Raw genomic sequence first — 24,553 nt, 5'->3', positions numbered from 1 at the left:
TAACGGGTTAAGGAGAAAGGGTTGGAATTATACCAATGAATGAAATGTAGAAGGTAGTTAGTCCATAAAAAACAAAAATACACAACAACAAGCTTGTTTAGCCTACTGAAGTCCTGAATAGCAACTGTATCATAGTATAACTCTCAAGAAACTCCATCTAATATATCAAGGTTTCAGTTGCAGTTGGAACAAAGATGGACTTTTCTGATGAAGGCTAGAGAGCAGCAAAAGAGTGAAAAGAGTACCAAGAGCTAAATGCCATCAACTCTCAAGCTGTTTCTGGGATGGGTTCCTCTGCCACCCACATGTCAGCAGTACAAATTTGACTCTTAGCAAAGCACAGATGGTCAGAGTAGTGTAACAATTGTCTTTATATCAGGTTAGGGACCACTTTTAAATCTTCATGATAATACTGAAATTTTTGACTTTGTTTTCCTCTTCTGAATGTTGGTATTTACTTAAATGTCATTTTGTGTGTTTTATGTATGCTTATCTAGACCCCTTTGAGATCCAGTTAGATTGTGTTTCTTACAAGCAAGCAACTCATTTCCTATTTTAGTCCCTAATGACTACTCTAGAACTACGCATATAATAGGTAATAAATACTGAGAATGACAATTTTATTAGATATTGTCTAGTCCCAGTCCTTTATTTTACAGATGTGAAAACTGAGGCAGAGAGAGAGAGAGAGAGAGAGAGAGAGAGAGAGAGAGAGAGAGAGAGTTCGATATGGACAGTCAAAACTGTAACTGATCTCTCTTGAATCTCAGAACTATTTTCTTCCCAATCACAGTGTCCTTCATTTTTTATTCCCTAAGGGGAATACCTAGACCATGTCTTTGTATTGGGTTTTTTTTTTTAACATAATTGTGAGGATAGTTTAGATATATGTAAAATTTTGCTGCTAATAAGCAGCTAGAGATAACCATTAGATGAACCTAAAAAATCCTGCCAGTCTCTGATCTTTGGAATGCTAAGAGGAGAAAACCTTTTCTTTGTCTCTCTAGTATTGCAGGGAGTCATCCTCCCTTATCCCCATTCCCCTTCCCCAGGTAAATGTAAGAGTTTTTTTCCTATAATCTATGACATTCTGAATTATCACAGGCATATCTGTCAAGTACAGATCTATAAAATTCTGATGTCAGAAAACTGGACTAATTCCTTTTATATATCATTCTTCACAAGGACTTTGTTGGATTGCTTCTTAGTTTTGCTTTTTTCTCTTGAAGAAACTTCTATATGTAATTAACATGACTTTCCCAAGTCTTAAAAACCTTTGACTAGTGATAAACCTGAAATAGGAAGACACAATGAAGAAACCTGTTTTACTGGTTTCTTCCAACTCACAAACTGGTTCTGAAAATTTGTTTAGAGGTCAGTTGTTTGGAATGTAGAATACATTTAACCATAGAAACAAGGTTGTCAATGGTAGTAAGGTTAAGCGAGGAAAAGTCTATTTAACCCACAATGTTGTTAAACCAAATGTCTAGAAACTTTTTAAAAATCATATTATTTCCTCTGTGTAGGAAGCTTCTGGTGAGAAACTTCTTAAGATTGTTACACAGTCAACATGAGAGACAGAACCTGAACCCAGCCCTTCCCTTAGGCAAGTTTTATGCCAATTCCCACCACCACCACCACCACCATAGAAACTTGCATCTATTGCTTTGTTTTCTGTGGGAAAAATCTATTTGGAGCACAAAATGGAAAGACAGGACATTAGGAACATACCTATGTATGGAACCCTAAATATGATGACATGGTGGGAGGGAAGGCCTTACTTTCCTCCAGAGTCACCAAGGTACCCCAGCAATGTTGGCAATGGGTATTCACTACTGGTCTTTAACAGGACAGAAAGATGGAGGAGTGGAGTAAGAGGACCTGGTTTCCAATCATAGCCCTGCTACTCACATGGTACATGACCTTGGGCAAGTCATATCATCTCTTTCAACCTCAGTTTCCTTATCTATGAAGTGAAGAATTGGGCTAGATTAACTCAAAATGCCCTTAAACTCTGACACTTTTATGATCTTATCCACACAATTTTCATCTTTTTTTCTATAAATCTTTCATAGGGGATTTATAAATGGAGCATACCAGTATATTTATGTCCTAAAATCACATTATGTCTAATGAAGAATGAATTAAATGTTCAACATATATAATAAAAATAAAAAATACCTAATACTATGCTTAAAAAATTTCCATGGAAGATAATATTTCACAAATATTATTCAGTTAAGTTCCTTCTATATTCTTGAATGAAGAATCCATAATTAAAAAGACTTTCTAGGCCCTGAATATATCACTCAATTAGTTTTATAATCAGATGTATCCATGAAAGATTATATAATAGTAGAAGTACTTAACCCTTGTTGTATCAGAGACCCCCCGCCTTTGGCAGTCTGGTGAAACCCTATGAAACTCTTCTTAGAATAATGCTTTAAAATGCATTTTAAACTAAAGCACCAGCCTTAGAGGCAGGAGGACCTGAATTCAATCTGGCCCCAGACACTTGACTCTTACTAGCTATGTGATCTTGGGCAAATCACTTAACCCTGATTGTCTCACATCCAGGGTCATCTGGAGGAGAAAGTGAGGCTGGTGACTTAGCACAGCACTTCCTTGCTCAAATCCAATTCATGTGCACATCGCGGCATAACCTCCATGATGTCATAGTCCTCTTCAAGAGCAAAGGGCAAACATCATCACATAGAATTACAAAGTAAATCAATCATATTATCATATAGTTACTACTTTTAAACAGTTTCTGGACTCCAAGTTAAAAATCATAGACCAAAATGTAAATTTCAAGTGCTGTAGGTAAAGAGCCAAGTTCCATTTTTAAGAGGTCAGTGTCTAATTATGATGGATGTTAGTATTAGGTCTCCACATTCCCCAGTGAAAGAATTGTACTATCACCTTATTTAGCTGCTATTGACTAGGGACTGCTCAATACATAATTATTTCATTTACATAAGCTAATTTATGTTCCCTATTATTGCCATTTTTATCCTCTTGGATCTAGAATTCTAGATTTGCTCAAAAATGCATCCCTGCTCTAAATAAGTTAATGCTATTAAAGGATATGATAAAGGATATATATCCAAGGAGTCCCAGGTGGTATGGCTAATGACTCCAACTGGGTATAAATGTATAAACAGCAGAACAACATTTTCAAACAACAAAACCCATTAGATGATGAAAAGGGGTCTCTTGAGACAGGTAATTTGGGGGAATCCCTCCCTCCTTGTCAGCATCATTCAGACACAGCTATGATGTGGTAGTCAGAAATGTGCAGTGGAAAAACAGATTGAGTCAGAGATGAATAGTGAATCAAAAAGTGTCCATGAGCCCCAAGTCTGTAGTTTGGGTAATGAGACCATGCACTAAAGGTTACTCTCAGGTAGTTAGTCAGATGATGATACTTATTATTTATGAAATAATAGAGACAGAATTATCCTCATTTGGATCTGAAAATACTGCTTTTGTCTAACAAGCATCCATGCTCAGTCACAAGATTAGAATTATGCCTACCTTTCTCCTGTGGTCTCTGTAGGCTCTCTCCCATGATTTCTGGTTGAATACATTGTCACAGCAATTATACACAGGATGACAGGATCGATGCATTTTGGATTGTTTTGTGAGTTTACGCACCTCGATACCAAGAGGTGTCACTTTTACACAAAACTTCATGCAAAGCCCTAGGGAGTATAGTTTTTTTGCAGATCACATGGTAGTTGTCATGCCATCCAAACTACAAGGAAAAAAAGAGTAGCTGGTGTAGTTTTTCAAACAATATACAGAATGACAAAGAAGAAATGAATTTCAGTGTTCCAGTAGAACTTGAACAGAAATTTCATTTTGGTTACCACTTTTCCCATTTGCCCAGGGACTAAGGAAGTAAACATACCAGGTGAATAATGTGAAGAATATTCTTCCCCCCTTATCTCCCCTCACCTTCCATCTTTTCCTTTCCTTTCCCCTTTCCTTTCCCCTTTCCTTTCCCTTTCCTTTCCCTTTCCCTTTCCTTTCCCCTTCCCTTCCCTTTCCTTTCCCTTCCCTTTCCCTTCCCTTTCCCCTTCCTTTCCCTTTTCCTTTCCTTTTTCCTTTTTCCCCCTTTCCTGTCTTTTCCTTTCCTTTCCTTTCCTTTCCTTTCCTTTCCTTTCCTTTCCTTTCCTTTCCTTTCCTTTCCTTTCCTTTCCTTTCCTTTCCTTTCCTTTTCCCTTTTCCCCTTTCCTGTCTTTTCCTTTCCTTTTTCCTTTTTCCCCTTTCCTGTCTTTTCCTTTCCTTTCCTTTCCCTTCCCTTCCCTTCCCTTCCCTTCCCTTCCCTTCCCTTCCCTTCCCTTCCCTTCCCTTTTCTGTCAGACAGGATTGAAACAACTGAACAACAAAAATAAACAGAAAATCTTTAAGAATCTATAGGACAATGGATGGAGCCCCAGCCCTAGAGCCAGGCCATAATTTAATTTTAATTTTTTTCTCTCCCCTTTATTGCTCAAGTGAGTCTATATTTTGTGGGGGGAGGGGGCATTCTGTTTACTCTTAAACAAGAATATTTTATTAATGTATAAAAACATTATTTGTACAAAAAGAGAATAAATAAATATTAAAAAAAGAAAAAAATCAAAAAAATAATCTATAGGACATACTACTTATGTACAATTGTTTACTTCTGGAAAATCATTACTAGCCAAATGTTCTGATGTCATTCACACAGACTCATAAGACATTTGGATGGCAATGAGTTATTGGAAACAACACTGGATTTGGAGTTGGGACTTGACTTGGAATCCTGACACTGCCCCTAGTCTGCTCTGTGGCTTTATGCAAATCACTTCACCAATTCAGTTTCCTAATTTATAAAATAAAGGAGATGGGGCTTCCTGACTTCTACAGACCTCGATAACTAATTTTATGATCCTATTCCTCTTTTAAAAGTCAATTAAGGTGGCACAGTGGATAAAGCACCGGCCCTGGAGTCAGGAGAACCTGGGTTCAAATCCAGTCTCAAGTCACTTAGTGATTACCTAGCTGTGTGGCCTTGGTCAGGCCACTTAACCCCATTTGCCTTGCAAAAACCTAAAAAACAAAAAAGCAAAACCAAAAACGTCAATTAAAATTCATCTATCATTTAGGGAGATCTAGTCTCCATACTTAAAAGTTGCACAGTAAAGCATTTCTAACTGATGTGACTAAGGTATTGTTTGATTTTCTGGCAGGTCACTGGGGTTATTGATTAATTGGAGATTGATTACAATAGATTTTCTTAACTTAAGATAATGGGAGTTCAGTATAAGAGCAAAATTTAAAATGTGATTTCTTTTTTGTTTATTAAAGATTCTATTTATTTTGAGTTTTACAATTTTTCCCCTATTCTTACTTCCCTCCCCCACTCCACCCTCCCTCACCCCCTACAGAAGGCAGTCTGTTATTCTTTACATTGTTTCCATGATATACATTGATCTAAGTTGAATGTACTGAGAGAGAAATCATAACCTTAAGGAAGAAAAATAAAGTATAAGAGATAGCAAAATTACATAAGTTAACAGGTTTTTTCCCCCCAAATTAAAGTTAATAGTCTTTGGTCTTTGTTTAAACTGCACAATTCTTTCTCTAGATACAAATGGTATTCTCCATCGCAGATAGCTCTAGATTGTGCCTGATTGTTGCACTGATGGAATGAGCAAATTCATTAAGGTTGATCCTCACCCCCTTGTTGCTATTAGGGTTTATAATGTTCTTCTGGTTCTGCTCATCTTTCTCAGCATCAGTTCATGCAAATCCTTCCAGGCTTCCCTGAATTCCCATCCCTCCTGGTTTCTAATAGAACAATAGTATTCTGTAATATACATATACCACAGTTTGTTAAGCCATTTTTCCCAATTGAAGGACATTTAGAAAATATGAGATTTCTCACTTGCATAAAATATTATATACAACAGCATCAGACAAACATTTAGGTGATCATCCTGTTTAATCTTTTACCAATTGTATGCCATTTCAGATACTCAGTATGGAAATATACATAAATACTGAAAAAGAACAACAAAGGGGTGCCAATGATGTAAAAATAAGTTTTTATTGCTAGTTTAACTTTTCCCCACTTATAGGACTGGAATCATAGAACATTTTGAATTAGAAAGGATGCTAGAGATTATTTTGCCTAACCCATCACTCTCTCATTTCCTAGTTTTAAAAATGGAAAGGAAAATTTCTCAAAATTTTAATCATTTTACTCCCACAAAGGACCAGTAATTAAAATAATGCTACTGTGTGATATTGCACTGACTATTTCCATGTATATTTTCTGGATAATTAAAATGATAATTGGATTATGAAAATAATAAAGACTAGCATTCAATTCTGAACCTATCTTTCAGCTAATGTGCATTGGCAAAACAAGTTTTATACAAATAAATCTTATATTTGACCCTTTTTAGACCAAAATTTTATGTTTCCCTGATATATCATTAAGTTTTATGTTAAATGTATTATTATATTTGTAAGTATATATTAATGAAAATCAATATTTAGATTGCCTATGACAATAATTTATGATTTGAAGACTGCTTTTTATTTTCCTTCAAAGAGAATATAAGAAAGTATATGTTCAATAATAGGGTGTCCATCTAATTCTTCATTCCTTAAGCAGGCTTATTTCTAATATTAGTGGGAAAAGTGATTGACTAGGAGTCAGGAGACCAGGTCCTGACTTTGCTTCTTACTACCTATTTAACTTTGAGCCAGCCATTTAACTTCTCTTGGTCTCAGTTTCCGCATCTATAAAATATGGGAATTGGATTAGATCAACTCCATGTACTTTCCAGTTTAAAAATCCTATGATTAAATTTCAAATTTACTCAGCTTTGGGAAGCAAAGTAAACATCATTTGTTGACTAATAACAGTCCCCATTGAACCCTGCTTCAATTTGATTGTCTTTATTAATGTCGCTATGATATACTGCCAGGGCATTATAAACCCGCAAACAGTATTAAAGTGATAAAGGATATGACCCTATGAGATAACCATCTGAGGGCAGAGGGCAGAAGGTGTCACATCACACACACACACACACACACACACACACACACACACACACACACGCACGCACACATACACAGACACAAGAGAGAGAGAGAGAGAGAGAGAGAGACAGAGACAGAGACAGAGACAGAGACAGAGAGACAGAGATAGAGACTAAGACAGACACACAGAGAGAAAGAGACCGAGACTGAAGAGTCACATTCATCATATGCTAGTCATAGCAAATATTCTTTTTCAACCCCAAAGGGAACTCTACACATGGACATCACCAGAAATCAGAATAATTTCTCCAGAATCAGTTAAAACAATACCTGACACTGACTTCTTGTTCATTTCATGAACTTATTGCAAAATTTAGATTTAAAATGAAGAAAGTTGGGAAAACTAACTATATACATATGAGTTAAACAATGTTCCTTATGAATATGAAGTGAAAGTAATGAATAGATTTGAGGGACCAGATTTGGCAGAGTGCTCAGAGAACTATGGACAAAGATTTGCAATATTCCAAAAGAACAAAAAAATTCCAAAAAAAAAAAAGAAAATCAAGAAAGCAAAATGGCTGTCTTATGAGGCTTTACAAATAAGTAAGGAAAGAAGGAAAGAGAAAGAAAAAGAAAAAAGAGAAAGGGAAGGATAAAAACTATATGAATGCAGAATTCCATATAATAGAAGAGAAAATTTTTTGAAATGAGATTTCAAAGAAATAGGGAAAAAAAATAGAAAAGACAGAAACCTCTTCAACAAAATTAGTAATATAAAGAGAAAATTTCATTAAAAAAGAGCATTTAAAAAGGATAAAAATTATAGGAATTTAACAGAAATAGAAGATTAAGAAGAGGTTGCAAGTAAAGATCTTAACATCATCATCATTAACTATGACAGTGTGGCTACTAATTTTAGAGTCATACATCCTGGAAAAAGAAATTGCTAACAAGGCTAGTGGAGGTGACAAAATTCCAGCTGAGCTATTTAAAATCCTAAAAAATGATGTTGCATAAGTATTTTCATTCAATGTGCTAACAAATTACGAAAATAGTGGTCACTGGGATGGAAGTTTATGTCCCAATCCTAAAGAAGGGCAATGCCAAAGAATTCAAATTCAAATTACTCAATAGTTCCATTAATTTTGCATGCCAGCAAAGTTATGTTTAAGATTATGTAAGATAGGCTTCAGTAATATAAGAACTGAAAATGACTGAATGAAAAACAAAAGAGCAGGCTGGATTTCAAAGAACTAGAGGCAAATTGCTAATATTTTCTAGATTATAGAAAAAACAAAGGAGTTCCAGAAAAAAAAAATCTTCTGTTTCACTGATATATTAACACCTTTGATCGTGTGTATCACAACAATATGTGTCAAATCCTTAAAGATATGGGGGTAGGGGCGGCTAGGTGGAGTAGTGGATAAAGCACGGACCTTGGAGTCAGAAGTACCTGGGTTCAAATCTGGTCTCAGACACTTAATAATTACCTAGGTGTGTGGCCTCAGGCAAGCCACTTAACCCCATCTGCCTTGCAAAAACCTAAAAAACAAACAAAAAAAAAACATGGGGGTACCAGATTATCATCCATCTTCTCTCCTGTGCAACCAGTATGTGGATCGAGAAGTGAATATGGTCTAACTGATTGGTTAAAAATTGGGAAAGGAGTATAACAAGGCTGTATATTGTCCCTGTATTTATTTAATTTACATGTCTATCATGTGAAATACAGGCTGGAGAAATCAAAAGCTGGAATTAATCAAAAGCTGGGAGAAATAATCTCAATATTAAAAAGCCTCTTGATGAAGATGAAAGAGAAGAATGTAAAAGTTGGCTTGAAGCTTAACATTAAAAAAAAAAAAGATCCTGACCAATAGAGGGAGAAGAAATGGAAAAAGCATCAGATTTTATAGTGATTGCGGCCATGAAATCAAAGGATGGTTTTTCTGATTCACAAGCAATTTCTACCAAACATTTAAAGAACAATTAATCCCAATAAACTATTTGGGAAAATAGGTAAATTCCTTTTAAGACACAATTATGATGTGGATATACCTAAACCAGGAAGAGTGTAAAGAAAGAAAATTATAGGCCAATTCTCTAATGAATATTGATGTAGCTAAAAGATTCTAGCAATATGTTATAAGGACTATGACCAGGAATGCAGGACTGGTTCAATATTTAAAAAAACTATTAGCATAAATAATTGACCAGATCAATTTAAAAAAGTAACAGAAATCATATGATTATCTCAATAGATATGCTGAAATGCTGAAAAAGCCTTTGACATAGTATAGTACAATACTCTTCCTATTAAAAAGATTAGTGAGCATTGGAATAAATGAAGCTTACCCTAAAATTTTAAGTAATATTTAACTAAAAGCATCAGCATTGTTATCTGTAATGGGGATAGAAACCTTCCCAGTACAATCATGTCCATTAACATCTCTATTAACTTAATATTGTCCTAGAAATGTTAGCTATAGCAATTAGAGAAGAAAAATAAATTAAATTAGACAATGAGGAAACAAAACTATTCCTTTGCAAATGATATAATATACTTAGAAAATTCTAGAGAATCAACTGAAAAACTACCTGAAATTTTAACAACTTTAGCAAAGTTGCAAGATACAAAATGAACCCACATAAATCATCAGCATTCTTATATATTAACAAAACCCAGAGCAAGAAATAAAAAGAAAAATTTCTAATTAAAATAACTGCAGACAATATAAGTCTACCTGCCAAGAAAAACTCATAAACACAATCATAAATCAAAGATCTAAAAAGGAAAAATGTCTGGCCAAGTCAATAAAAATGACAATTCTAGCTAAATTAATCTACTTATTCAGTGCCATACCAATTTAACTATCAAAAAAATATTCCATAGAGATAGAAAAAAAGAATAAAACGCATCTGTAAGAACAAAAGCTCAAGGATACTAAGGGAATCAATGAAACAATGCAAAAAAAGTTAGTCCAGCTTATCAGATCTCAAACTGTACTATAAAGAGATGATTATCAAAATAATCTGATACTGAGTAAGAAATAGTGTGGTAGAGCCATAGAGTAGATTAAAAATTACATTAATTACATTAATTACATTATAGTAAATAATTATAGTAATCTACCTAGCACAGTGGATAGAGCACCTGGGAGTCAAGAGGATGGAGTTAGAATCCAGCCTCAGACACTTGACACTAGCTGGGTGACCTTGGGCAAGTTACTTAACCCTGACTGCCTCATATCCAGAGCCATCTCCAATTATTCTGACCCATATCTGGCCACTGGATCCAGATGACTCTGGAAGAGAAAGTGAGGCTAGTGATTTTACACAACCCTCCCTCATTCAAATCCAATTCAAGTGCTTGTCATAGCATCAACTCCCAGATGTCATGGTCTTCTTTGAGAATGAAGGACAAACATCAGAGGAAACTAGTATATGGAAAAATCCAAAGATTCAAGCTTTTGATGCGAAAAACTCATTACTTGACAAAAACTGCTGGAAAGACTGAAACACAGTCTGGCCAAAAAAAACTAGGTATAGACCAACATCTCACACTGATAAGGTCAAAATGGGTACGTTTTTCTGGGGTGGCTAGGTGGCGCAGTGGATAAGGCACCGACCCTGGAGTCAGGTGTACCTGGGTTCAAATTCCGTATCAGACACTTAATAATTACCTGGTTGTGAGGTCTTGGGCAAGCCACTTAACCCCATTTGCCTTGCAAAAACCTAAACAAAACAAACAAAATGGGCACATTTTTCATACATAAAGGGGGTAGCATAAGACAGCACGGAAAGTTTATCTGTCAGATTTATGGATAAGGGAAGAATTTAAAACAAAGAAAATATGGAGAGCATATAAAATGGGTAGTTTTGATTAAATAAAATTAAAGTTTTCATACAAATAAAACCAATGCAACCAAAATTATAAGGCAAGGAAAAAAATTTGCAAGACCTCATTTCCCAATACTTGTCAAATCTGTTATTCATTGCATTTTGACAAGAAAAAAGTGTTTCAGTATTTGCTCTTTGCTTGGGTCTCCTAATACTTGCTAGAACTTGTAGGGGTCATGACTTTGTCCCAAAAGAGGAAAGTCTTCATCTTTTGTCACTTGCTTGACACCCCTCTCATGATGAAGCAGAGATCTCCCATCAGTCTTGTGTTAGCTTCTGAAGACTGCAGAACCCCAAGTTAGGCCCACTTGCTCATCATTTGGACCATGACTGAATGTAAAAATCAATTGTTTCTGTTTTGGCCAGAAACCCTAAGGGCTTCTTTCCTGGATTTTTTTTTTTGTACTAAGAAAAAGAGGCTACTACTTGTTTCCTTTCTTATCTGCTTTAATCACTGAGAAACCCTGAAGATGTTGCCCTCCCAGTTAAATTTTTTTTTTTTACTGAGCAAAAGTAGCCATTCTTGGCCTCATTGCAACCAAGGCCATCTCTAGTTGTCCAGATCCAAGATTCTAATATTGGGAAAGATTGAAGGCAAAAGGAGAAGGGGATAGCAGAGGACAAATAATGTCAGAGAAGCAACAAATATGAGTTTGGACAAATATTGGGAGATAGTGGAGGTAGGGAAGGATCTAGTATGCTATGGTCCATGGGGTCATGAAGGGTCAGATAGAACTGAATGTATGAACAACAACATACGTACCGTGTTGGGAAGATTTCAAACTGAATAGGGGCTTATGTTTAGTAGGAAGAATGAAACATCAAATATAATGGGAGTTTGATGTCTGTGATTATAAGTATGATGAAAGGCTACCAAGAGCTGTGAGATTTCATAAAAATGCAAAGAAATGCTGTGTATTAAAGATATAATATAGTCTAAAAGAGGTATACAATCTTTTAGTGGAAGCACAAGGAAAGCTCAATGAACTTTATGGAAATAGAATGAAAACATACATCCTTATAGTTCTTAGGATTTAAAATTGGAGGTGTCTTTGAGATCATCCAGTTCACTCCCTTATTTTTGCAGTGAAAAAAGTGAGAAGTCTAGAACAATGGAATAATTTGTCTATGGTTTTAAGAGATAGTAATTGTAACATAAGGGATTTGAACCCCAGACTCTTCTGATTTCCTGTCCAATGCTTTTCCCCTTTACCCCATGCTCCAGTCCTTTTAGGTTTTCTCTTTCATCAAAGTTTAGGTCAATAGAAAAGTTCAGAGCTCCTGATCTATTCAAATTCAGAATTTCACAATTACTGTTGTCAAGAATTCTTACCATGCTGGGCAGAAAAAATGAAAAGGCTTTGGAATGAAGTCAGTCAATTGAAAGGAAGCTGACAGAGGAGTGAAGCACAGTTGCTCTATCAGCAACAAAAACTAATTCAGACAAATTCTTTTCTTTTTCTTTATAAACAAATCTCTGTAAATAAGATAATTAATCTTTTGAAACTTTAAACCTTCCCTATGCTGACTCCAGACTAGTCTGTTATGTAATACTATCTTCAAGTTATTTCACCAGGCCCTTCTAGTTATATATATTGTAAATTCCTTGAGGCTACCTTTTTTTTGTTGTTTTTTTTTTTTTGGTCAGGAATTTGACTGCAATATTTCTTGTCATTTTCATTTTGGGATCCCCTTCAGGAGGTGATTGCTGGATCTTCTGACTATTTTATCCTCTGTTTCTGGGATATCATGATAGTTTTACTTGATTTTTTTTTTTAGGTTTTTGCAAAGCAATGGGGTTTCCCAAGGCCACACAGTTAGGTAATTATTAAGTGCCTGAGGCCAGATTTGAAGTCAGGTACTCCTGACTCCAGGGCTGGTGCTCTATCCACTGTGCAACCTAGATGCCCTAGGCAACCTTTTGTTAACAAAAATCCTAACTACCAGTCAAACTGACATCCATAGCTAAGGTGTTATAAATTCTTCATCTTAAATTTTAAGAATTTATGGTTAATCTAAAATATTTAACTCCTCTACACACACATGGACAGAGCCACCACCTTATTTCATGCATCAAGCATCCTTCCCTGGAACCACCCACCCCTAACTCCTTCCATTTCTACCTCTAAGTCCACATGATTCCCTCCTACAAGAGTTTCTTAGAAAGCCTGTGTTTCCATCTTCTAAGCTGCTAGATCCATATTGATCCCAGTCCAGCAACCCATCTTGAGTCTGTTGCCCTACCCCCCTTCTTGTCTTTTATGTTCTCACCAGTCCAGCTGTTTCTTAACTTTATTATCTTCTTTAAATTCACTTTCTTTACCTTGCTGCCTCCCTAAAGTATTCTATGAATTGTAACTTTTTACAGGAACTTGTGGGTTAAAATGTCTGCTTTAAATGTCTATCTTTTCTGAGTTAAGAGAGCCTTGTGATTTCTTCATTAATAAATGAACCCTCACCAATCCTTGCAAGTCCTCTACCCCAAGCGATTCTGTTTACAGCAGAAAGGTTTGTCTGCCCCCAAGGAGATCCACACATTTTCTTTTCTGAAATAGGTGCTGCAGCCTTTCTGCTTGCCAAAGCATGGAATCTGTTCTTGCTTCCCACCCTCTCCCTCGTTTTTATTTTACTATGAAAGCAAGAGCTTTTTTAGCCAAATAATAGTCTTTATGCTATTTTAAAACAGACTATTTTTTGCTGTTGGTCACTTGCCCCATGCAGTTGCCCTTGAATAATGTCCTAACATATCTATTCCAAGCATAGTGGAGTTTTACTCTGTTGGGCTCTAGAAAGAGAGGGCTGTCTGGAAGGGGGACTGTGGCATGTTAAGTCATTGGCTGGAAGAGATCTGACAGCTGCTGCAGGCCTGGAAAAGATAAGGTTCAAGCAAAGCTTGCAGGAGGAAAGGCATGTACTTGTGAAATATTGAAAACTCCTAGAATAGGACACCTTATTTTTTATGGAGGTCTTACCCTACAAAGGAAATGGGCTGAGGCTAATGCACATTCTGAAGGCTTTCAATAACATCTGAACTAATGGACATTTCAGTGAAGTCACTATCCAAACAGGATGTGTGTGTTCCTTAACACCAGGGCCCAGCAATTAAGAACAATGGGAGGAGCAATACTGGAGAAGTCTAGTAGGTAATTTCAGTTACAGAGGGAGGGTACTGGGACCCCAGACATCTCAATTCTAGCAGTGTTTGTGGCTATTTTAATGTGTATCTGATTTTAACAAAAACAAACCATTTTCCATCTCCCCTTGCCGCCCCCCCCCCAAAAAACCCTCATGAAAGCAGTTTGTCATTATTTTGGTAACATATCCTTACCTTAAAAAAAACAAACAAAAAACAACTCTTACACCCAACACATCTCAAATAATATAAAGTTTGTTCTTCTGATTTACAAGGTCAATAAAAATAATTGGAAGAGAGTATCTTATGCCTTTAGTAATTTGAACTACAAGAAGACAAGTCACTTCATATAAATATCAGTTTTTATATCTTCTACATGAACCAATAATGTTCTATTTGTACCATTTTTACCTTCATAGCATCTCTCACATCTTTTTCTCCAATCATTCAGCACCACTCAACCCTCATTTCTTGTTTTATTATAATAGTCTCCTAATTCGTCTCTTTGCCTCAAGCCTCCCTCCATTCCTAATCATTCTGTGCTAAAGATGGCAAAGTGATTTTCCTAAAGTACAGTTCTGCCCATGCCAAACCCAACCCTTTTCCCTCTCACTCAGTCCCAGTTGCTCCCACTTATCTCTGTGATCAAATATAAAATCCTTTGTTTGGCCTTTCACAACCTGGTCTTTTCCTTCCTTTCTAGGTCTATACTAGTCCATTTGCTGTCCCTTAAACTTGATATTAAATCCCAACTCTGCATTCATAGTGGCTGTCCATCACACCTGGAATATTCCCCATCCTCTGCCTCCTAGCTTCCTTTATGACCCATATCAAATTCCATCTTCTACAGAAGGCCTATGCTGGTACTTTCACCCTCATTCCCATGCCCTTCCCACTGAGATTACCTTCCATTCCATTAAATATAATACATTTATAGCTATTTTCATGTTTTCCTACCCTTGAGAGCAACTAGGTGGCAGAGTAGATAGTGCACTGCCTTTGGAGTCAGGATGACGGGAGTTTGAATCCATTCTCAGACATTTGACACTTACTGTGTGGCCTTGGACAAGTCACTTAACTCTGCCTCATTTCCAGGACCATCTCCATTCGTCCTGATCCATATCTGGCCACTGGATCCAGATGGCTACGGAGGAGAAAGTGAGGTTGGTGACTTAGCACAGCACCCCCTCACTCCAATTCATGTTTTCATCATGACATGATGTCATGGTTTCTTAGAGAATGAAGGACAAACATCATCATCCTAGCCAAGTTAAGATAGAGCTCCCAGAGAACAGGGACTAAGCTATCTTTCTTTCTAGTCCTAAGAACTTGGGTACAAATGACTGACTACGGTTATACCTAATTCATGGAAAGACAGTTAAAGCTAATTGTCTAAAGACTTGAGCAAAATGAAGGCTCAAATATAAGGAGCCAAAGAAATTTTGTATTGGTACAAAAGAAATTTTGTGTTGGTCAAAAGATAAGAGCAAAAATTGAGGAGGAGGAGGAGTGTGGAGTGGTGGTTATAGATAGTAGATAAGCAGAATAAAAGTAGGAATGCAGAACCTGCCTCTTTCATGTAACTCTACTGTATGTCAATCAGTGAGGATCTTGAAAATGAAATTTGCTTCAGTCTCCCAATCTCCATATAGTTCCTATGAAGTTTGGAGCCAAAGAGTTCTACAAATGGATTTGGGATCATGGGTTCCACTCATGTATATGGTAGATAAAACACATAATTTTCTTATTCCTTGTCAAATAGTTTGGTATTAGAATCTTGAATAAGCACCAGAAAAAAATTAGTAAAACCCTGAGACATTTTGATGGATTTTCCTTAATTCCCTAGCTAGGTCTGGTGGTTCAGCTATCAGCTAAAAGAAATTGAAAACCTTACTAGCCACCATACCTTATGGTCAAAGAATGTCAAATAGCCTAATAGCTAAAAAGCAACAGGTGATGGCAGAAGACTAACTTGATACCTGTGAGATCAGGAAAAATATCTCGCCCTTTATGGTGAGTAGAGATGTGATATTCAGCAGAAAACATCAGAAAGCATATGATGCCACCAGAGGACAAGAGTTGCTCTACAATGTCACATAGCCTGGCCACTCCCTTTCAGACATGTTCCCTGGTGTTCCCTACATGTATACTCATTGATCATTAAATATGTCTAAAATAGAACTACTTATCTTTCACTCTAAACCCTATTTCTCTTTCTAATTTTTCTGTTTCTATTGAGGTTCTATCCATTCAGTCATTCTGGTTCAAAACCTCAAGACATTCTCAACTCTTCCCAATATCTTATCTCCACAACATTTCTTGAATATGTTTCCTTCTTTCCACTCACATGGTCATTATTAACCTAGTTCAGCCCTTTATTTATTACCTGGACTCTTGCAACAGTCCATCCTCTACATAGCTGCCAAATTGATATTCTTAAAGCATAATTCTTTCACTCCCTTATTCAAGAAAATTCAGTGGCTCCTTATTGCCTCTAGGAAACTAAATTCCTGTACTTGCCATTTAAAGTTTTCATAATCTCTGGTTTACCTTTTCAGGCTTATTTTACAGTACTTCTGCTCATAAGCTATTTTTCTGCTCAAATAGCCCACTTGCTTCTTCCATTGTTTCTCTTTGCAATGTGTCTCACTTCTCAGCTGTAGCTCTTGTAATCCCTAAGTATCTCCCTTCAAAGCTTCATTTCAGGTATCATCCCTTGGACAAAGCCTTTTATGCTCTTTCAGCAGTTAATCTATATTTTGTATTTATCTGTATACATGTATTTCCCAGAAGACTCTAAATTTCATGAAGGCAAAGATGTTTGCACTTTTGTATTTTAATTTTCAGGGTTTAGCACAGTGTCTTGCACATATGAGATGCTTTGAAAATGTTTGCTGAATGAAAAGCATTTTCTAGTTGTATGCTTTCTACTTTGGTTATGTGGTAACTAATTCATTGCACTCCCTCCCTTTAAGCATGTGGAAAACATCTTTTCATTTGCATTTTCTTTTCTATCTTTTATTAGATTTAAAGAAAACTAATATCTAGTAAAATTTCAATGAGAGTTTGTAACTTGTGACTTTTGAGTATATGCTAACTACAAAATTCCTTGATGTTGATGTAGTTTTTTAAGGTGTCACAAATGAAAGGGAACCATAGGTGATACATAGGTAAATTTGGTTATCAGTACTCTTGATCTTCCATTCTGTGTCCTTTTTCCTTTTCTATGATGCTCTTCTTTTTTCCTAAGATATTGAGTGACCTCTTAACTTTACCCTTGCCTGCATCAAAATATGATTTTAAGAGAAGGTTTCAGGGTAGCTAGGTGGCGCAGCGGATAGAACACTGTCCCTGGAGTCAGCAGGACCTGAGTTCAAATTTGACCTCAGACACTTATTACCTAGCTATATGACCTTGGGCAAGTCACTTAACCAAATTGCCTTAAATAAAATCTAAAAAAAAAAGGGATCTAAAACTCATTCATTATGAAAGAAATGTGAAACTCATTCATATTGAACTAAGCCATTGACAGTTTAAAATATTATCCACTTCCAAGCATACATGAATTTTTAACAGATCTAGAATTTTAAGGGAAATAAATAACTGTTGAAATTCATATAGCATTTAGAAACTAATTTTTTTTGAAGAGGAGGAGGAGAATTTTTTAAATTAGTGGAAACTTTTGTCATTCCTGAAATCATACATTATTCCATAGCATTTGCATACTTTAAAAAAAAGGTGATTTTGGTTTTGTGATACTGGGGAAGATCCTAAACAGTTTACTTAGCCTCTCAGATTGACCCACTAGAAAAGGAGGAATGCTATTATTCTCTTAGGACTACCTGTGGACAGACTTTTTTGTTTTTTAGGTTTTTGTAAGGCAAATGGAGTTAAGTGACTTGCCCAAGGCCACACAGCTAGGTATATTAAGAGTCTGAGGCCATATTTGAACTCAGGTACTCCTGACTCCAGGGCTGGTGCTCTATCCGCTGCGCCACCTAGCCACCCTAGACAGAGTTCAAAGAAGCTGAAATTTATCTTGGGTCTCTTAAGTCTTTCTTCAAATTCTATCTTGGATAATTTTTCTCCTGTTATTTAGATGCACATTAAGCTCAGGCTGAACTTATGTCTGTCTTTGGCATTGGGTCTACTTTACCAAAAGTATACCATAGGGTTTAATTTCCTTATCTGTAAAATGTTGGATTCATAAGAACCCATTGTTCTGATTATTATTTTTTCCAGTATTATTTCTTCCCCATCTCCTTTTAGAAAACTTTCTTGAGAAACAGGAATATAAACCTTTGCCCCTCAGTGAAATTGGTTGTATAGTGTTTTAGCTTCTTCTTAACTCTCTATTACTCCTAAAGGAAAAGTACCTAGATGTGTTCTCCTTTAATTTTCTTGATTCTGTGGGGTTTATTTTTAATAGATTCTATTTTTATCTTTTATCTTTTTAAAAATATTTTTATTGCTATATTGTTTTTCATTCCTATATCATTTGTCTTTATATCACCTACATTTCCACTTGTATCTTTCTCAAACTCCTTCAAAAGAGCCATCTTTGCTGTAATAGCAAAGAACAAGATAAAGAGAGAAGAAAAATTCCAGCAAAATTAACATGTGGAAAAAAATCTAACTTTACAGAGTGTTTCATAGCTATGGAGCGAGGGGGAAGTATCAAGTATCTTCAAACCCAAGCTGGTCCCTATCATTTCTGACATTCATTTTCAGGGTTTTTATTTGGTGTTGCTCTTTCCCTTAAACATTATTATAGTCATTATGTAGTCACATTGCTTTCTTGGTTTTGCTTTACTCTGCATCATTTCATGTAAGTCCATGCTTCTATGTATTCACCATATCTGTCATTACTTTATTTATTCACCACATTTTGCCATTCCCCATGTAATGGGCATGTATTTTGCTTTGCTACCACCAATTGTGATTCCATAAATATAAATATTTTGTTGTATGTGTGGCTTTTTTTTCCTTTTTCATTCTTGTCTTTCCTCTCCTCCTCCTCTTCCTCCTCGTCTTCTTCCTTTTTATCACCTCCCTCTGCCTTCTCCTTTTCATTCCTCCTTTTCCTCTTCCTTCTCTCCCTTTTCCTTTTCTTCCTCCTCCTTTCCTCTTTCTCCTTCTCTTCCTACTACTTCTGCTCTCCTTGGGGGTATATATCTAGCTGTAACATTTTTGATACAAGTACTATGATAACTATAGACACTTTACCTACATAATTCTAAACTTTTCCAGAATGACTATGCCAAATCATATTTTTACCAACAATGCATCTGTTTTGTCTCAACCCCTCCATTATTCACATTCCAATTGTTTGGCATCCTTGTTCACTTGTTGGTTGTGAAGTGAAGCTATGATTATGATTTGCATTATTAGTAGTTTGCACTAGAAATTTTCCCGATAAATACAAGTGAAAAATAAGGAATATTCCTTTCACTGCCATTATTTGTTATAGTACTGGGAATACTACCAATAACAATGAGACAAAAGAAAGAAATTAAAGACAATATTAGGGAAAGAGAAAACAAAATTACACTTATTTGCTATTGACATGCTGATTTACCTTAAAAATCCTAGATAATCAATAAAGGAAACTAATTAAAATAATTTAATAGCTAAAATTAAAATAACTAGCTTCAACAGACTTGCAGACTGCAAGTAAACTCACAAAAATCAGTATTTCTACATATCCAAGAGGTAAGAGGCAAAAAACAGATTAGTTACACCATACATAAAAAATATTTGAGTCTACTAAACAATAATTTTATAGATTCAATAACAAAGTTTTCCTTAAAGAAATAAAAAAATACAACTTTAATGAATATTAGTAGCTGGGCTGTGCTGATAGAATAACAATGACAATTCTGCCAAAGTTAATTTAGAGATTTAATGTTGTACCAATCAAATTACCAAAAGAATAATTTATAAAGGCAGAACAAAATAACAAAATTCATTTGAAAGAACAAAAACAGTATATTATTACCAGAAATAATGAAAAAAATTTTAGGAATGAAGGGCAAATAGCACTTCTAGACTTCATCTTTAGTTCTGGTTATAAAAATAGAAAAGTAGAGAAACGGTACAGATTGAACAAGAACGAACAAAAAAATAATTGAACTCAATATTCCAGTTATTTAAAAAATCCAAAAGAAATTTATCAAGATATTGGACATGCTTATTTCATCAGTGCAACAACCAGGGATAATTTGGGGCTGTCTGCAATGGAGAATACCATCTGTATCCAGATAAAGAACTGGAGTTTGAACAAAGTTCAAGGACTATTCCCTTTAATTTAGGGGAAAAAAAACTGATATCTTATGGTCTGATCTTGTTATCTCTTATACTTTATATTTCTTCTTTAAGGATATAATTTCTCTCTTATCACACTTAATTTGGATCAATGTACAACATGGAAACAATGTAAAGACTGACAAATTGTTTTCTGTGGGGGTGGGGGAAGGGAAGTAAGATTGGAGGAAAAATTGTAAAACTCAAAATAAATAAAATCTTTAATTAAAAGAAAAAATTATCAAGATAAAAAATCTTTTATTTGTTAAGAACTTTTGAGAAAATTGGAAAGCATTATGACAGAAATTCAAAATGGATGCATGTCCTAAGTTCTGAAGATCACTGTATTAAAAATTTAGAAGAGAAGCAGTTAACATACCTTTCAGAGGAATAAATAAGATGTGTGATCTTAACCACACAAGGGATGAAGGTGTTTATAAAAAATAAAAAATTTGAGTATATAAATTTTTGTAAAGTTTTGTATAAACAAAAATGTAGCTATTTAAAATAGAAAGGGAAGTAGTTTACTAGGGGGGAAAATCGGTGTATCAAATATGATTGATATCCAAGTTATATAAGACAACACACATATGACTAAAACCTAGCCTCCAATAGCTAAGTGAGCAAATAAGAACAAATAGGTCTCAGAAGATTCTGTTTTTAAAAGATGCCATCTTTTACCTTGATATCCCTTCATCCCTTCCACATAATGCCCTTAACCTCCCTAGAATTATTATAGGGGTCAGTAAGTGACAATGAATTAATAGTGGTTCAAGTATTAGGGAAGTTCTGAAGTAGCTTCAAATTAGAATATTTTTTTAAAATACTGAAGAAGAGTTATTTCCGTGGCCAAAGTCCTTTTATTTTTATAGAATCACATTGAAGTGAATTTCTTTTGTGGGGAGTTTGCCTTTCTTTGTATCCCTAGTACTTGATACAGTGCTTGGATATCATAGGTGGAGAATTATTATTATTATTACTATTAATTGTTTCTCCTTTATATTTATTAATACCTATGTCTAGACAAGTGGCAGAGATGTCATTAAGGAGAGTGTGGACCCTCCAAGATGATTTAAACATAATTAGAGGGCCACTGGAATTGATTTGGTACTTTTTTCAAGTTAAATGGGACTATACTAAAGAATCTTTATATAAAGTCAGCAGATCTCCCCAATAAGTCAAGAAAGATTTAGACCAAGAGAAAAGAGACAAAGGAATGGGTAACCCTAGTGTTGGTCAGATTAAGGTGTAACAGATTTGGAGAAGGAAAAAAAAAAAGGTGAAGGAAACGAGCCCTATCTTGACTATCTATGCCTCCTTACTCATGAGAACTTGGACAAGTCACATGATTTCTCAGGTCCCTCTCATCCTAAAATGGTGGGTATGAGGGAGTAGGGGAAATAGGAAAGGAAGGGATAAGTATGTACAGTAGTTTGATTTGGTGACTCCTAAAGACCTTTTCAATTCTAAATTCAGATCTCTGAAGCACTCTATTGGAGACTACCTTCCAAATTAACATTGAATTGTTAATCTCTTGATCTGACCATTCAATCTTTGAATTTCTTAACCTTTTTCATAACTGCTCTCTCCAAAGTCACTAATAATCTCTTAATTGCTCATTCTAATTCTTACCCTTTATGATCTCTTTGTGTTTGTTGACTACCTTTTTCTGGATAATGACTCTTCTCTGCTTTTTTTTTTTTAACACTTTCTCTTGTTTCTCCTCCCTTTTTGACTACTCCTTAGATTCCTTTGTAGGAGTAGCATCTGTGTCCTCCTAACTGTGGGAACTTTGACTTATTCCCTTTTTTCCATCTAGACATTCTCTTGGTGAGTTCATTAGCTCTCAGAAATCCAAATCTTTATGTAGATAACTTCCATGTTTTTATATCCATTTTAGTCTCAGTCTTGAGTTACAGGCCCACATCACAAACTACCTATTAAACATTCAAATTGCTGATCTATATATGTATCTCAAAACTCAACATGTCCCAAAACAGAACTCATCTCTCACTCTCAAACCTGCATTTTAACATTTAACATTTTAACATTCCATCACTGTTGAGTGTACCACCATGCTTCCAACCAAATTTACATCCTTGATGTAAGGATCCTTGGCTCCTTACTGTCATCCTTACTCACTGCACATATCCAATCATTTGATCTTTTCTGACTCCACAGCATTTCTGTTTATGTCCCCTTATTTCCACTCAAACTTCCACCACTCTAGTTCAGGTCTTCCTTCTTTTCTAAACATTTTTGTTGTATCTGCTTCAAGTCTCTCCCTATGTAGCTACCAAAGTGATTCTCTTTCACTCCAGGTCTACTCATGTCTACCCCTACACAATGTTCTCCAGGGTTTTCTGGAACCTCTAGAATCAAATAAATGTAACCCTCCTCTGTTTGGCATTTAAATTTCTTTGCAACCAGTCTCTTCTTCCCATTCTAGTCTTCTCCATATTCTCTATGGTCAGTCAAACTGTCTTTGATATCCTTCATTTCTGTGTGCCTTTGTAGTAGCTGTCTAAAATTATCTTTCTTTTTTATCTGCCCACTGGATTTCCTTGAAGATTCAGTTCAAATACTAGTTACAGCTTTACCCATGTTCTCAGCTGTTAGGGACTTTTCTTCAAGATTTTTCTTGTATTTCATTTGTATAGATTCTCTATGTACATGTAGTCACCCCCCTTGAAACGTAAGCTTCTCGAGGACAGGTAGTATTTTGTTTTTGTCCTTAGTCTTCCCATAATGCTTAGCACATGACAGGGGATAAACACTTTTTTGCTTTTTTACTGAATGATTCAAACAGTTCTAAAACCCTTTTATCTTTATTGTTTATATACATTGATTTCCTAAAATCTAATTAAACTGCCAACTTGGATTCAAATCCTTCCTCTGCTACTTCCTGGGTATTTGGACATAGGCGAATTTGAGGTTTGCATTCCCGATCTACAAAATGGAAATAATAATGCAGGGAGTACTTACCACACCTGGTGTTTGTGAGGCTCAAATCAGATAATGCAGTCCTTAAAGTGCTTTTATGAATTCCAGTTTACATTTTAAAAATATTATAATCTAAATTTGATCATAATCTAGGTAAACCATAAAAGAGAAGCAGCAATTTAATCTCTGCTTCCATAAAAAGCTGGCTTCAGGAAGATCTGGATTCAAGTCCAGATTTAGTTGCTGTGTGACCCTAAAAAAGGTCACAATCTCTCAATGTCCCCAGTTAACTCTCTAAAGACGTAATTTGCAGGGCGGTTGACGATGGGCATCAGCTAAGGTAAATTGCTGAGGGGAAAACACAGATTTGAACTAAAAACAAAAAACCAAAAAACTACTAACCAAACCCCAAATCTCTAGTTATTCTATCATTCCCCCATCACCAGCAGGTCCCTTTCCCTCTTCCCATTTCCCGAGAGCTCCCTTCCACACCTCCACCCCCAGACTCCCATCACCAGTCTCCCTCCGGCATTCTGGGGGCAGCTCCCACCGCCCCCACCCTCAACTCCTCCGGCCGGGCTCTCGGGGGGCCCCGCCGCCACTGCTCTCGCCCCAACGGCGCAGTTGGACAGTTCTCTTCGAAGTCTACCTTTAGGAGACGGTTACTTAGGGTCCCCTGGGGCTGAGCCCCTCTCAAACAACCAATCCTTGTTTTAAAACACTCGAGAATCAGGCGAATAGGTTAGTGGTGAGGAAATGGAAAGTGATCAGATAATTCCCTTAATTTCTTCTTTTTTTCGTTCCTCAGTGACCTGGAGGGAGCATCTCTCCCATCTCTGATCTAACTCTTACCTGGACTTACCGGGACTTAGCTTTCCCCCTCTGCATTCTGCGGAGACCACACTTAAAATTTCAGAAGGCTTGTTCGCTGCCATAGAAGACGCTGATTTATACTAATACTAACCAAATATTTTCCCACCCCCTCCCCCCCTCCCCTTGACTTCAACCCCTTCTCCCACCCCCCTCCCTCGACCCTTCCCACCCGCGTTCTGAGACTGTACTATCCGGTACCCAGCATCCTCTCTGACCCTACCTTTCAGGATTCCATTCTCTATTGTTTTGACCTTTCTGGCTGCAGCTCTTAAAGCATCCCTGCTCCAGGACTAAACCACCCGCCCTAGGTAGAGTTTCTTCCTTGTACCCTTATTCCCTGACTCCTGGGGAAGTCACCCGATCTCACAGATT

The 24,553-nt window shown here is 36.1% G+C and overlaps 1 protein-coding gene across 4 annotated transcripts in view; it reads right to left on the bottom strand.

Annotated features, from left to right (window-relative positions):
- Positions 1–24,307, bottom strand: part of LOC141491945 (uncharacterized) — a 43,582-nt gene extending 19,275 nt beyond the window's left edge. For 3 of the 4 annotated variants that reach the window (XM_074192661.1, XM_074192662.1, XM_074192659.1), the window contains exons 1-2: positions 24,161–24,307; positions 3,538–3,757 (exon numbers count right to left, since the gene is read on the bottom strand). In XM_074192661.1, coding sequence (XP_074048762.1) covers positions 3,538–3,696 — 159 coding nt within the window. In that variant the 5' untranslated portion in view covers positions 3,697–3,757; positions 24,161–24,307. The remainder of the gene's footprint in view (positions 1–3,537; positions 3,758–24,160) is intronic. The other variant, XM_074192660.1, reaches the window with a different exon arrangement.
- Between the last annotated feature and the right edge of the window lie 246 nt (positions 24,308–24,553).

The sequence above is a fragment of the Macrotis lagotis genome, chromosome 6, assembly GCF_037893015.1.
Source record: "Macrotis lagotis isolate mMagLag1 chromosome 6, bilby.v1.9.chrom.fasta, whole genome shotgun sequence".
Classification (NCBI taxonomy): Eukaryota; Metazoa; Chordata; class Mammalia; order Peramelemorphia; family Peramelidae; genus Macrotis; species Macrotis lagotis.
This window is presented reverse-complemented; position numbering and strand designations above follow the sequence as displayed.